The sequence below is a fragment of the Lathamus discolor genome, chromosome 3 (genome assembly GCF_037157495.1).
Source record: "Lathamus discolor isolate bLatDis1 chromosome 3, bLatDis1.hap1, whole genome shotgun sequence".
NCBI lineage: Eukaryota > Metazoa > Chordata > Aves > Psittaciformes > Psittacidae > Lathamus > Lathamus discolor.
The window spans coordinates 41,176,675-41,191,694 of NC_088886.1; the positions used below are offsets into that span (position 1 = coordinate 41,176,675).

Consider the following 15,020-nt stretch of genomic DNA (forward strand, 5'->3'; position numbering starts at 1 on the left):
GCCCCTCCCGGTCCGAGCCCGCCCCTCCGGTCCGACACCGCCACCCCGGTCCGAGGCCCGGCACAGCATACAAAGGTTTAATCAAGTCCGGTATTTACAATCGTTACAGGATGTACAGTCGAGTGGCTACAAAGGTAATAAATGCGTCTGCTCTCATTTACAACGACCGGCTACAGAAAACTACATTCAAGTTTTAAATACAAAGTCTACAGACTGACTGAAGGGTTGTGAGTTCTTTACAGCTACGCCTTAAAGGGGAGGAGTGCATAGGAGACCACAAACATTTTCCTGCTGGAATGCTTAAAAACCAAGTACAGAGGGACACGTGGATGAAGGGGAAAAGATAAAAGTCATGCTTTCAGACAGAGCAACCTCTCCACTCAAGGAAATGATTTCTCAATGATTTCTAGCAAAACATGGAAAATCTGGCATTGTAACAGAAAAGCGAGTGGGTGTTTTTTTTTTTTTCTCCTCTGTCATCTCCTTCCATGGGAAGAGAAACAAGAAACTACTGTATGCAGAAAGGTAAAGCAAGCACGTGAAAGGGGCTAACACACAGTGGTATAGTCATCCTTTTCCCCAGTATTGCCTTGCTGCAGCTGTCCCCGTTCTAAAAATGTGTTTCTGCGTGAGCAAGACCTTGGTGGTTCTCAGGCTGCACGAACAAGTGGCATGAACTCTGTGAATGTGCAGAGGCCAGTTTGCAGAACTGAAAGTACTTTCAGTGTATTAAGTTATCAGAATAATGCACTCTGTCCTTTTGACAGTGTAAAAATATGACATCCTTAGAACTTGCACATCATCTGTAACTCTATCAAACGGTCCTTTTGCAGACATTGTGTCACTTGAGATTTTCATGATGAAGAAGCAGAGTTAACATCCACACTTCAAAACAGATGGCTGCAGAAAAGCACCAAAGTCAACCTATCCTTAGTCTAGTTCTCCCCTTTTTCTTCAGTGCTACAAAGTCTTTGCTCCATCCAGGAGAACTCTCATAATTTGGACAACATTTGTGTACTGACGGCATACTGCAAAAACAGGAGAAACTTCCTCTTGTATGGGGGTTTGCCGACAGTGATTGAAAGGTCTGGTTGCATTTTCTAGAACTGTTTCAGCTCAGTATAAAAACAGGTAAAACATAAAACCCCAAAGTGAAAAAGGCAGTATTCATACAGGTCCTTTAATGCACCGACAGTAAAAGCTACAGAAGGTACAATGCTGCTGAAACCAGGGGGGGAGAACTGCCACTGATTTCAGTGACTTCTTAGATTAGGTCCCAACTGCTAAGGAGACTGAAGTCCACAATGTGCTAATGAACAACCAAAACAGGCATTCAGACTGCAATATTTGCAGCTTGTGGAAGCAAAGACAGACTTCTACAATTTAACACCTTCACCCAACTTTATAGGAACAAATTCCACCATGTCTAATATACTTCAGTGGCGTAATTCAGTATGATAACTGTACTGTACTGGCATTAACATAAAACATGAAACCTTATGAACAATCAGAACAATGCGGACCACTAAGTAGATGCCACAGACACCAACATGCAATGAAAGTAAATTACGCCTCTGAAATCAAGGTGCATTAGAATATATGTTCAGCTCACGGACATCGGTCTTCCCAAGAGACTTTTGGGACACATGATCTAACTCTGGCTGGAAAAAAATATATAAAGAAAAATAAATCATATTTCAATGGACTATCTAGTAAATCACTAAAAATCCACGTGAAAGCTGATTTTAAACTGTCATGCATCTACTGCTCTGTATCTCACCAATTATAACCTACTGTATTTCATACCTACATAGAAAAATGAACTGGAATTGAAGCTTTTTAATATCAGGTACAGAGCAGATGTTAACCCACAAAAGAGCCTGTCTACTATTCTAGTTATACTCAGATTTATATTGTAATAAAAAGGGGAGTTTCCTAATGTTACCGAGTAAAAGATTAACACTTGAGAATTTGATACGGAATCCAGATCTTCAGCGCCCCGATGATAATCGTACTTTGTACTATTACTGGGGGTTAAGTCCTGTGAGTTAGAGGCTTCAGAGCACTGAGCTGGCCCATGTCTGGTAGGACTAAGCCCTCAATACATTTCATGTAACTTAATGGCATTTTTGCTGATGAGCAACATACTAACATGTATTGCACCTGATCTGGGGAAAAAAAAAAATAAAAAGCTGTAGCTAAATGTAAACAGGACATCCTCGCATTCCTGTAAGGATTGGGGAAGAAGGCTGCAGGATCAGAAGTGACACACATACTCCCTGAACCATTAAAACTCTGGAGCTCCTGACAAGAAGTAATACAACCTGTGGGTCAGGTATGTTAGTAGTCCTTTAGCATAAATAGAGTGACACTGCTTCCCAGACAGATGGGGTTTGGGAATGAAGCACATTGATCTGCAGAGCTACAGGAAAGAAACTTCTTTGTCTACAGGAAGTCATCCTGCAAAATTTGTCACAGATTTTTGCAGCTGAGAAGGAAAATACTGGTGGAGATTTGAAATAAATGTCTCAAACATTTTCCAGCAGTATGGCTTGAGATAGCGATTATGCCATTAAGTTTTATATAGCTTTACATTACAGCCAATCACACTACCTATGGCATGCCTGTCATGTAGGCTGCAAAAGACAAATCTCTAGAGAAAACTATGTCTAAAGTGTATACTATACATAGTTACATTGTCCCAGCTGTACACTGGGAATTTTACTGTCTCTAAGGTCCACTAAAACATCCACTGCTGCTAAATACTGCAGATTAGGAAGTATATTATCATTTCAGATAGCTATTTAACTTACTTGAAATTACTACTTACAGGTCATATTCCTAAATTTCTTACTATTCAGACTACATGGACTCTTTAAATGGGCAGATTCTGCTTTTCCTAGCACAATAAGACCACACATGAAGCAACAAGTGGCTTGTAATATTCTTCTCCTTGGAAAAAGAATCTATTGGACAATTCTAAAATGCTATTAACTTGGCAGCAATAATAATCCAGATGTGATGCATTATTATATTTTTGATGCAAAATTATAAATATTTGAAGTGCCTTGTTAAAATTTAACATGTCAGAAAGTTTAATTTTACCATAGGTTACAGAATTTTTGTACCCAATTTTGCTGATCTTAGCCAGCTTGGAGGAAAAAAAATAATCATTTCCAGACTATATTTAAATAGCAGGTTAGCATAACGCCATGGCTGTTAGGATTATTAAAACCTCACATTGATGTCATGCTGCCTAAAAATTCTCTTTTGAGTTGTCCACAAGGCAGACAGAGCATAAAGAATTGCATTTGCTAGTTTCGGGCTTCAGGTTATTACTATCCGGGTATTAAATAACCTGACAAGCACGTACCTAGAGACACCATTTATGCATGCACATTGTCAGAGTGGAGCTCACTCCTGAATCAAGCAGGTTGTGTTGCTGTCCTTGGAACACAGCTGGAGACTGTGTTCATTAATTTACAGAACATGCAGTGAAACTCCTAGGTTTTCTTATGTATATTTTAGTTTAGACAACAGATATACATGTACATCTTTGCAGATTATATAAAGGATACTGCTTCCTGACGTAAATGACTGATTGCCCTAAATATAGGGTGGCAGCATTACATGAGAGATTTTATATATTCAGCTTAGGGCTAGTAGTGAAGACATCAAAAAGTAACAAACAGCCTTCCTACGCTTCCTAGGTTTGTCCTACACAAACTCCATTAGCTCAATATTTACCTTCGTGTCTCAAATTTCAAGTCTTAATGTCAAAATACTACAAATCTCCCATCATGTCCAGAGAATTAAGTTGATTTTTCACTAAAGGTTCCACATACTTATTTAAAAGTATACTTGCTGCATGGAAAGCTTCATTTAAGAGACAAAAGGGAAATAGACTGCTCCTAAAAGCTTGGTCCTCCAGGATATATACCTATTGTGACTGACCTGCAGCCACTAGCATAAGGGCCAGCCTGGTGTAAAAGCTTCCACTGTGAAAGAGCTTGCAAAAGAGTAGGAGTTACCACATCTTGTTACTAATAGCTTACCTCTAACCAGGGTCAGCAAAGGAACAAGAGAATCTATTAAGTTACAGACCCACAAACAGAAGGATAACCAAGTCAGTCATTACCTGATTTCCCTTCCAAACAGTCCCAGAAAATGCAATCCAGACCTTCTTGTCAGGGGCACATTCTTTACAGCAACAGGGAGACAGACGACAGTAGGCAGACACTAAATAGCAAAGCTGGTCTGATCATCCTGCCATCCGGAGTCTGCAATGCATGCAGCTTTGCTCTGCTACCTTATGGTACGAACCACAGACAAGCTTTGCACTTGCTAACAGGTACTGTTTTTATACTGAGCTAGCAGGTATTCCTTTTTATAAACATTTTCTTCAGCTGCTGAGGTATACATACTGTAGAACATAAAACAACTCATACTTTCCCCCAGCTACCACAATCTAAAGCTACACTGGAATGGTCATTTTATCCAAACTATCTAACAAAACACATATAATTCATTCTGTTAAAGTAAAAAATGACTTGCACTACAAGGATCACGTTATTTTTCTTCTTGACACTTAAGACTTCTGGGAATCTGACTGCTGGAAACGGTTTAGCTTCTCTGGATTATTTGATGCCATTTGAGAAAAGTCACGGAAAATGTCCTGATAAATTTCATCTCCTAGGTAGAAAAAGAAAAGAGTTTTAAATACATTTGTGTTAGTTAACATACATCACCCACCACTACACAAATGCCCTATTGTGCTACCAGTTACTGTGCAACACTTATTCATGTCTAAAGATTGCTTAAAGATGGAATGATGCTGATGTGAACTCTTTGGGACTGTTTACTTGCATGCATGTTCTGTAGAAGCAAATTAAACAAAGCCAAACTATACCTGAAAGTGTATACCTCACAGGCAGCCACACAGAGGAAAGTTCAGAGTTAGAAAGGAAAAAATGAAAGCATTTTAAAGCAATGTAAAAAGAAAAATGTTTATTAGCTATTAAAGAATAAAATCCTTGTTTTTGCAAGGAGGTGCTAACCAAGATTCTCTTCAGAAAAGTTGAATTATAGCATAATTTGTAATGTAAATAAGGTTTACTTGGAAACATAGGTCAGAAGTCTTACAGACAGAATTTTCTATGAAAGAAACAAATCAGCAAGCAACAGTATAAAAAAAAAGCAATCCTAAGCATAGAAATTATTGTTCATATATTCTTTTGGTCTATTACTTCAGCAGATATAGATTTTTACATGTATTACTGAACATCTCTAAAAGAGGGATGATATTTTCCTTAAACGTCTTTACCCTTTGTGCTTAAACACAACTTGACTACCAAGGCATATCCCAAAATGAGGGATAGCAGCAATTTCCACCAGGCCTATCTCCCTCCCCCTTCCTGTCTACACAGGAAAACACATTCAGGAATGATTACTTCTTGAGCCCCTGCCAACTCATTCTTTTGCCACTTTAAAACAGACATTTTTACATTCATCTGCTGCAGCATTTTGGGCCTTGAGTTCAGGTTTCATTTTAAAACATTAACCATACCCTATTGCCCTTCAAAGGGAATTAAATGCATAAAACATTTGGTCTGGTCAGGAACTATGCAGCTATCCAAATTTTACTGTCCCAACTCAGATAACCACAGAGGACACAAGATCCCAGCATTACAGTTTCTTGCTGACAGCTTGATTAATAGCATAACAAAGAAATCAACCCAAAAATCTTTCTCACCATCTATTTGAACATGAAAATTTTATCTGCCACCCCCCCCCCCAATATGACTGCAGAAGTATTATTCCAGAACTTTTTTCCCCAAGTGGCAGTTCTAAAAATGATATTTTTGTGTTTAAAAGTTTGCACTACAGTGAAAAGCTGCATTGTCTGGGTATTTCCATCTTTTAATGCACATTTCCAACAACAGAACAATTATTCTTTTAGAGATGAGATTCATTCATCTGAAAACACTTTCAGAAATGATAACTGACCTTTCAGATATATTTAATGTGCATGGCATGTGGGTTTATATCAAACTGTAATGACACAATTCTTCCCAGACTTCAAAAGATAAAATTTATTCCATTCTGCTTTACCAGGAAAAGTCAGTTCTAGTGAAATTCCCTTTTGGTTTTCAGATTTAGTTTCAAGTACGTTCTAGAGATGAAGCAGGCACAGGACATGTTTTACCATAAGGGTTTCTAGTTAATACTTGCACTGGGAGATAAGCGCAGAATGGAGTTGTAACATTCACCAAGAGAACAGCTATGATGAGCACGAATCATAGTTAAGCTTGTATGATTAAAGCCAATTATGCTTTTAATACAGAAGTGGGTTCCACTGGTGAACTAGTACTGTAGGTCAGGTTGCCATATTTGGTTCTTTCAAATCAAGTTGAAAGAAAAAACAAAAGCTATTTCTGCAAGATACACTGAGTGTCTGGTTTTAGCTCTATTACATAACAAAAATATTACATACAAAAATAGACTAAAATAAAGTGCCCCTTTAGTTTGTATGCTGCATTAAAATATTTAATACCGTAAACCTTATAATTATTTTAAAATCCTACTTTAAAATTGAAATCTGGAAATTCCCTTTCCAAGCAATGTTTTCTCTAAAGTGCAGATTTTATGTACAAAAATACTATAACACTGCTTTACTGTGTAACACCAGAGTAACTCAAAAGGCACACATTATACATTCAAGAAAAGATAGGAAGAAAAAGTAGCATTACTAATATCAGATAGTTAGCAGACATACCGTAGCACCAGAAGATGAGCACTCCAGTATTATACAAGAAACAGTACAATGGTGCATATGGCTTCTACCACCAAAAATGAGCTTTTTTGTGGAACAAGCTCGTTTCAGCTAGCTCCCGTTCTAGGAATATTTGGAAGACCAACTGTACCTTGCAACGCAATATATAAACATTCTCTCAGTAGCTCCCACCAGATGGGTATATTTAAATTAGATATGTTGATGCCATTACCTACATTAGTAATTGCTTCTCAACTGCATTACTAAACTGGAGAAACAGGCAGCTGGCTTCACTCTGACGACAGCAAACTCACACATTGATATTTACCCTCATGTACCTTCCAGCAAACATACAATTGTCTTAAAAAATCCTTATTTTCATCTAGAATCATAATTTTGGAAAAGAGGAGTTCTAAAATAAGGGCAGTGCAGCTAACACGCATCTGCAGCGAGAAAGACCTGCCTCCTCTATGACTATGTAAAGATATCATACCTCACAAGAGCAGAAACAGGTTTTGTGCTTACACTTACGTGCTGACACAACTGTTCAATAGCAGGCTAGCACACATTAACATTTAAAATGCTCAAATATTTGCTTCAACTTCCAGAAGAGACTTCAGCAGCAAGTAAAGAATCAAGCAGAGGAAGAGCTATGCTGGTCAAAGATACAGCAAGATCTCCTGGCTGGGACACTGTGCTACAGCTTGTGGCCTGAATTTAACAATAGTTCTAATGCTACCCTTCCCCTGATTTTGGGCAAGCTTCACCTATTGTGGCAGCTCTACTCGCCTTTGTCAATCTCGCCTGTTTAGAAGGATCAGATACCATCTGTAAATACCTGGATGAGATTGTATCAGCTGCAGTCTCTAGGTTCTACTGGAATACAAACTGACGAAAAAGTCACAAAGTTTTGAGTGACAGACTTATCCAAGTCTTTATTTCCCCTACCTAACTGAAGACTGTCTAAAAAACCATTTTAAGCAAGATGTCCAGTTTAAACACGTTCGTATTTCCATGTAAGTACTGCCTGTATTTGTTATGAATGAAACATTTTACTAAATATTTTGTTTAACAACCAACTAAGGCTTTCTGTACAGACTACAGTAACACATTTTCTGGTTTATAATAATTTTGGATTTGTGACAGGTCAATTAAGTGATCCAAAATTTTAATTAATGATTTATCAGAGCTTTTGAACCAAAATACCTACCTCCCTTAAAACAATGGCATCTTACTATCTGAAACTGGTAGCTACTAGTTCTACCTCTTAAAATAAAAATGAGGAGACTCAAAAATACTTCAGTATTTGTTATGTTCAGCCTGTCAGTGACGTAGTATGCATTATATCAAAAAACAGCTCTACATTCAAAATGGCCAAACTGCAAAAGCCTCTTTCATATACATAGCCTGCTGCATTTATGAGTGTGGAATTTTTCCTCATTTAAGCTCATAATCAAGGGTATACTTTTAAGTTATCTGTTGCCTTATCAAAGAAAGCATTTGAATGTCTGAGTGTCTATAGAACTTTTACTGCTTTAACCTGAATTTCCTAGAAGATCTGTTTAAATTTGATAAACATCTCTTTTTAAGGAGAAACTAAATAAATTTGGTTTATTTAACAGAGTTAGTCTGGGATATCAACATGGCACTCAGTGTTGCCCCTTGAGTATATTCCAGCCCCAATCTGGTAACAGGCATACGCACACACAATCCTTGTGAATCGATGGGAAATACATAAGGGCTTTATAGGAGTGAGCCAAGAGTACTGAGCATTCAACCTTAAAAATAAGGCTTGCCTTTCGCTACTGCCAGGTACAGCAGTGTGTTTTTAGCTGTCTAACTTAACAATAAGTGTGCTTTCATTACTGACATTTGTAGGAGACGAAATTCGGTTCCTATGGAAGCATACCATAACAGAAGAAATGGTTTGCATAAATATCGTGTCAGAACATAGTGTAAATTGGGACTGAGTGCCTGAGAATACAGTTTGTTTAATTAAATAGTTTGTTACTTTCTTGTAACTGTTGGCTCGAATGTCTGCCAATTTTTATTCTTTTAATCAAATGGTAAGATACTATGCATACAAAAATACATACTTAAGAATGACTGTTTTGTTTCTTATTTGTAGCTTAACAAAAAATATTTAAAAATAAAATCTGAGGAAATAACACTTTCCTATTTCTGTTTGGAGTAATTTTGAAATATATGATGTACATTTTTACATTGGTGTGCAAGCATTTTTTTTTCTTAAAGAAAAAAGAAGAGCATTCCACAGGAAGGAAAATGATATCCTGTCATAAGATGAACTCCTCAACTGCCTCTGAGCAACCTGGGTCAGAAGGGTGCTACTGAATAATGTCAGGTAAATCCCAACATGACATGAGTTTCAATGGAACAGCAATAGGAGAAAACTGTATAGACAGCTAGCAGCAAAGAGGTTGGTAATGGCTGTAGTAACATACACTACTATAATAATGTACTTTAAACACTCTCCTTTTAGGTCCCCTAAATACTCCGACAAAGTCACACCAGCAAATTTCAATGAAGCTTTAACGTGTCAGTTGTTGATAAAAAACATTACTGTATGAAGCTATTTTAAATTTCCTTCAGATCCTAAGAATCTAATTGTAAACTGATAAATTCCTGAATACACTTCTTATACTGCATTTCAGTATGGTTATTAGTAGAGTATTGACCTGGCTGTCCATAGAGTCCTTCTGATTCACGCATTTCTTCATTCATCCTTGCTAAACGCAACCTGTGATTCAGAAAACAAGAGAACAGTGTCATATTTGAAGCACAAAGAGACTGCAATTCAAGAGCTACAATGCACTTCTGAACCTCACACCAGAGGGGGTATCTATGGATTCTACACCCTCATTGATTTTTCTTTTGCTCTGCCCATTTTTATGTAAAGGAATTCTGACATTTCTTTTATTTTTAAAGTTGAAACAGGAAAGGAAACTCTAGTTACCCGGTCAGAAACAGGAGGTACAACTTACAATGTTACGATATCTGCATTTGCAGCTTCTACTGCTATAGTTAATGGATCCTTCCCATCTTCATCAGTGGCATGCTGGTTTGCTCCTCGTTTTAGGAATAAACACACTTGTCTGTTTAGAAAAAGCATTTAGAAATCATTTCCAGAACAACAGAGGAAGAAAGCAAATAAGCCAAATACATTGCATCCAGCTTGAATTTAAGTCACTCAAGTTTCTTGAACAGATCAAAACAGGGCTGTTCATCTAGAACAACTAAGATGTTAACACAGTAGTAAGCAAAACCTTATATAATCCACATTACAAAGAGCCTAACTCAAATCACGCCAGCACAGCAAGAAGTTGAACCCTTCAGAAGCAAGACTTTACTCTCCTGTATTACCCTCAGGTTGTAGAACCAAAAATCTCATCCCTTTCACCACAACAGACAATAAGCTCTGAGCAGGATAAATCCATACAGGAAAGAATACAGCTCACACATGCCTGATTTACCCAACAGAAACTGATTTAATTTTTATTCTGCTATTATAATTCTACATCTTTATAAACGGGCAAACTGACCAAGATTACACCTTGAACTCTCCCAAGCTGTTGCACTGTACTTAGAATTTATGAATGCAGTTTAAGCACTACCAATCAGATTGTTGTGTCCTCAACTGAGCTGAACTGTTACAGGGTTTCAGTTAAAAGCCATGATTCCAAAACTCAAGATGTAATGTAGTACATTTTGAAATGGGATAGACTGTCAATGCAACACACAAGTGGGATGAGTGAGTAAAAGCCTTGGCTGTCACACACCATTTCTCCTATTTGTATCATATTTCCTGAGAAACTAAGAAAAATCTCATGAGTCTTCACCAGAAGTTCACGCTATTTCAAAGCATTATTAAATACATGTTTTAAATTAGACTAGAGTGTGTTTAAAGGTGTGCTTTGCTAGCAATGGGACTGCTAATTCAAAGTGTTATTTCCTCTCTCTTCACAGAAGTTAAGAAAAACCTAGATCATGAAATATACTAAAATGCCAGAATATTTGGGGAAATGAAGAAGCTTCACATTAACAACTATATTAAAGGATGGCCATGTACAAATCTTGGAGCAGTGAGTTACCCAGTGTGTCCTAGAACTGTGGCGTGGTGCAGAGGTCCCCTTCCCTTGATGTCCCTGATGTTCACATTGGCCCCATTCTGCAGCAAAAACTCACAAGTAACCAACGAACCCTATGGAATAAAAGCAAAGAAACAATTCAGCACCAGATCTCTAGAATAAGAGCCAAACGTGCTCTGCCTTCTCACCACTGAGTCATGCGGTGAAAGGAACAAAGAGAATTTGCTTCCATATCAAATTTAAACACTGCTAGGTTATACAATTCCAAACAAATCATTAACAGGAAAAAAAAATCAGAAACAACTTTGAGAGAACACTGTATAGACAACTTCAGCACCACATTATCATTCATTAGCAAAGCAGGCAGTTCAAAAGGAACAGTGACACAGAAATATCCCTGTTATTCCACTTCCCCTCCTCCCACATCAGTTAGTGCTGTACATCACATACCCCTCGCACTGCCTGAATGAGTGGTGTTGCTTTGTTCTCTTCTAGGTTGACCCAATTTACTTCAGCTCCATGAGCCAATGCTTCCGCCATATCAGGAAGATTCTTCTCAAAGGCAGCTCGATACAGCTGCAATCCTGGACTAGGCTGCTTGGAATCGCAGAACACAGAAGACTCTTGCTTGTCTCCTTCTGGAGGGAAAAAAAGTGCTTATCCAACCTCTGTTTTTATTAGGTACCTCCTGGAATTCTGAGCAAAAAAATGTCATTTCTCTGGTGTAAGCTAGCTCTGGTCTTGCAGAACACTGCACTGTTGCCTCATTCTGCCAGGACAAGTCACAGATGCCTTTAGCTTGTTCCAGCATTCAGGCATGGCCACTTCACAGAATTATTACTGCCTAGAAAACATTATCTCCCCCAGTATTGGCATGTGTGCATATCCTTCAATCTACATATTCCATATAATTTTTAAGAAATTATTTCAGGTTAGCAGTGTGGTTTACCTTATACAGCAAGATATAAATAGAACTAATTTCCTGCAGATAGTCATACAAATGTACCTTCATCTGCAACAGCTGGATAGACTTGAATATGAGACTAATACTGTTCTGACCTGATTTTTGTTAAAAGAAAGCATTGTTATTTACTGATTACTTGTGCTGCTATAATCTTTTGGACTAAAGCATAATCTCTCTTATCTTGATAAGTTATACAGAATGAAGTCTGGGAGATAAAGACTTTGTCATATATAAGCTTCCATGAGCTACAGCATCCTAAGTGTTTCAACACCACAGTCAAAAAACCCATCCAAGCCTCATGCTGCTTGCCTACAAACCACAGCTGTGAACTACTGGATTTAAAACATACCTCAGAAGAGTGCTTTGATGTAGAAGAGTAAGTTTGCTTTACAAATAAATATTCTGGATATTCTGACAGACCATACTCAATACCTCTGTCAGACCAGAATGCTAACATTAGATAGCAAATAATTTCATCAGTAAGTTTATAAAACATTCAGTAAAGAGGGAGTAATGCTTAAAGACATGGTCGATTCCACATAAGCAGAAAACAGAACAATTAAGCAAGAATACTCAAACAACACGTAAAAGCCTGTTATCTGTGACTTAACAGCAATTCCATCACCAAAGATTTAACTATTTATAAAAGGATTATGCCTTTCTGTGGAGGCTTGTCTATAAAAATGCAGCATTGCTCTGCCCGTGAAAAAATGCAGTTCTGGCTCAGTACCATCTGACTGGAAAAAAAATTACTCTTTGAACTTATTTAGAAGGATTCAAAGTCATTGTTTCTACCAAGGCCAGAGGACAGAAAGGCCACTCAGGCAATTACCACCAGATAGAAAAGACATGAATTGTATCACCAAGTACTAATCTCTTTTACAAGAACATGCTACCAAGAAGTGACTAAATTTTCATTTTACAATACAAAGCTCAACACACCTGGTTCATACAAGCTGTTGGCTGATATAGTAGAGGCAAGGTGTTCTCTGCTGTCATTAACACTCTGCTGGATCCCACTGTCACTGCTTTGCACTGTTTTGGGGAGAAACTGTGATTACTATGCAGACTGCAAGTTACCTACTCTTCACAGATACCATGATAATAAAGCAAACTCTTATACTTGGTTCCTGAACATATAGGTTTTTTTTTAATGACTAGTAATTATTCGATAATGCATCCACAGAAAAATATGAAGTCACATATTGCAACCATAACATCTGTAATAATAATAAGTGTCCAAGATTATTAGAAAGGAAAAGATAAGTAAAAATGCTTAAATTATTTCACGAAAACACTAAGCAATGCAGTAGCCTGGAGGCAATAGGTTAAAGGCAGGGAGATGGCCACAACACACAATGGATCACTGGTGCAAACACTGAACACGCCATAGCTGTAGTACTTACTACTACGTAGTTTTGAAGAGGTATCAAAGTAGGAGAAGAGTGAATCTAGTTCATCAGGACAGAACAGAGACTCCCGCCTCGCCTCGTCGCTACTTACAGCAACCGCTGGGACATGCAAGTTAGCAAAGCACAAAGCAGGCAGTAAGGAGGGAATAGGGCAGGAAAGAACGTTATTGGAAAAAATAAGAAGAATGAAAATATGGAGGAAAGAAGGTTAATATGTTTCTGAATAAGCATCCCCATTCCAAACTCTTCCCCTCCTAAAAATGCACGTCTGAATAAACCTTTTCTCCCCCATACTTTTGAACTAGGCTATGACCTATTTTAAATCAGATTCTGGTTTCTCTGCAGGAGGCAGGAAATCAATTAATATAAAAATATGTTACTTAAAGAATGTGGGTAATGTAGCTAAGGAGAGAAGTGTGTAAATACCTTTATGGGCTGCCACACCTTCTTCCCCTGCCAAAAGGGATTTTTCAGGGCCACTGTGCCTTTTCTCTTCCTTACTTTGAGGCAAACCTTTTGTTCCAGATCGAGGCAGAGATACCGATGCAGGCTGCTTCTCTACAAACTTTCTTTCCACATATTTTGCTCTGATGTATGCCTCCTTCTCCTGCCTGTCATATAGAAAAACACTAGTTGATAAGCTAATATTTTAGTATTAAAACCATGTCCACTTCATACTAAAGCCATTATCCAAATGTGGATTGCACGTAAGACACATTTTCAGAAATATGAAAAGCACACTGTATAACTCCTTCCGGATTCTTGACTAAATTTCGCATAAAGCTCAAAAGAAAATGTTACGTTCGTATATGTTGATTTTGTTCTGGGTTTTTTTTTGTTTGTTTGGGTGTTTTAGGCAGAGGCCTTATGAAGTGGTACGTGGAAGAAATAAGCATTAATTAGTGTATGTTACTTCTCAGTATTAATCCTTTATACATATTTTACATTGTTAATAACCAATTAACACAGCATAAATTTAGTTTCTTGGGTAAATATAAATTGCAGCATTTGTTAAAGGAACATCAAGACCGCACAAGAAAACAGTAACAATAATAAGTCTCAGGTAGGCACAGCCACCAGCTCCCTAACATATAGGGAAATATTTTTTCTTGTAACCTGAGGTTATCATCTTGAAACACACACTACTTGTAACAAACTGATGAAAGGGGGTATACAAGTATTAATATAGAAACTCCTGATAAGCAGTTATCCCTAGAAAGAAAATATAGCAGATCTCCTACACTATTTATGTTATCATTGTCTCCTAATTGGCAACACTTTATAAGCCACTGTTTTCTATACTGCAAAAGGGGAAAGCTGTTAAAAACCAAACTTCTAAAAGAAATCTTATGCAGCAGAACAAAACATTAGGAAACCACCTTCAAACACAAATTAGCGGCAGAGAGAAAGGGAAGACAACAGTACAATCATAAGAAGGTTGCTGTAAAGCAGCAGTACTCATGTACAATGTAAACAAAGAGAGCATTCTGGGGATCAGGGAACAAAAGTTGAACTCAAAGTCACTGTAAACAAAAGGCACAGCCACAAGCTCCTTCCAGGAGCCCTCACAGACCAAGTACAGCTGGCTGAGAGGGTACAAAGCAGACAGGAAACAAAAGCAACATGCCACATTGGTGAGACAGAACAGGATGCTATAGAGTTGTCATCAAAAGGAGAGATCAAGATCAGAAAACAAACAAACAAACAAACCACCCACATGAACAGAAACATAAACGAACATGAAGCAGACAGGGACCAACAGAAGG

At 37.8% G+C, this 15,020-nt stretch overlaps 1 protein-coding gene across 3 annotated transcripts in view; it reads right to left on the minus strand.

Annotated features, from left to right (window-relative positions):
* Positions 1–56: 56 nt before the first annotated feature.
* ACAP2 (ArfGAP with coiled-coil, ankyrin repeat and PH domains 2) overlaps positions 57–15,020 on the minus strand; it is a 68,397-nt gene continuing 53,433 nt past the window's right edge. For 2 of the 3 annotated variants that reach the window (XM_065674858.1, XM_065674856.1), the window contains 7 exons: positions 13,681–13,865; positions 12,785–12,877; positions 11,329–11,516; positions 10,882–10,991; positions 9,775–9,885; positions 9,469–9,530; positions 57–4,692 (listed from right to left, as the gene is read on the minus strand). In XM_065674858.1, the coding sequence (XP_065530930.1) occupies positions 4,589–4,692; positions 9,469–9,530; positions 9,775–9,885; positions 10,882–10,991; positions 11,329–11,516; positions 12,785–12,877; positions 13,681–13,865 (853 nt within the window). In that variant the 3' untranslated portion in view covers positions 57–4,588. The remainder of the gene's footprint in view (positions 4,693–9,468; positions 9,531–9,774; positions 9,886–10,881; positions 10,992–11,328; positions 11,517–12,784; positions 12,878–13,680; positions 13,866–15,020) is intronic. The other variant, XM_065674857.1, reaches the window with a different exon arrangement.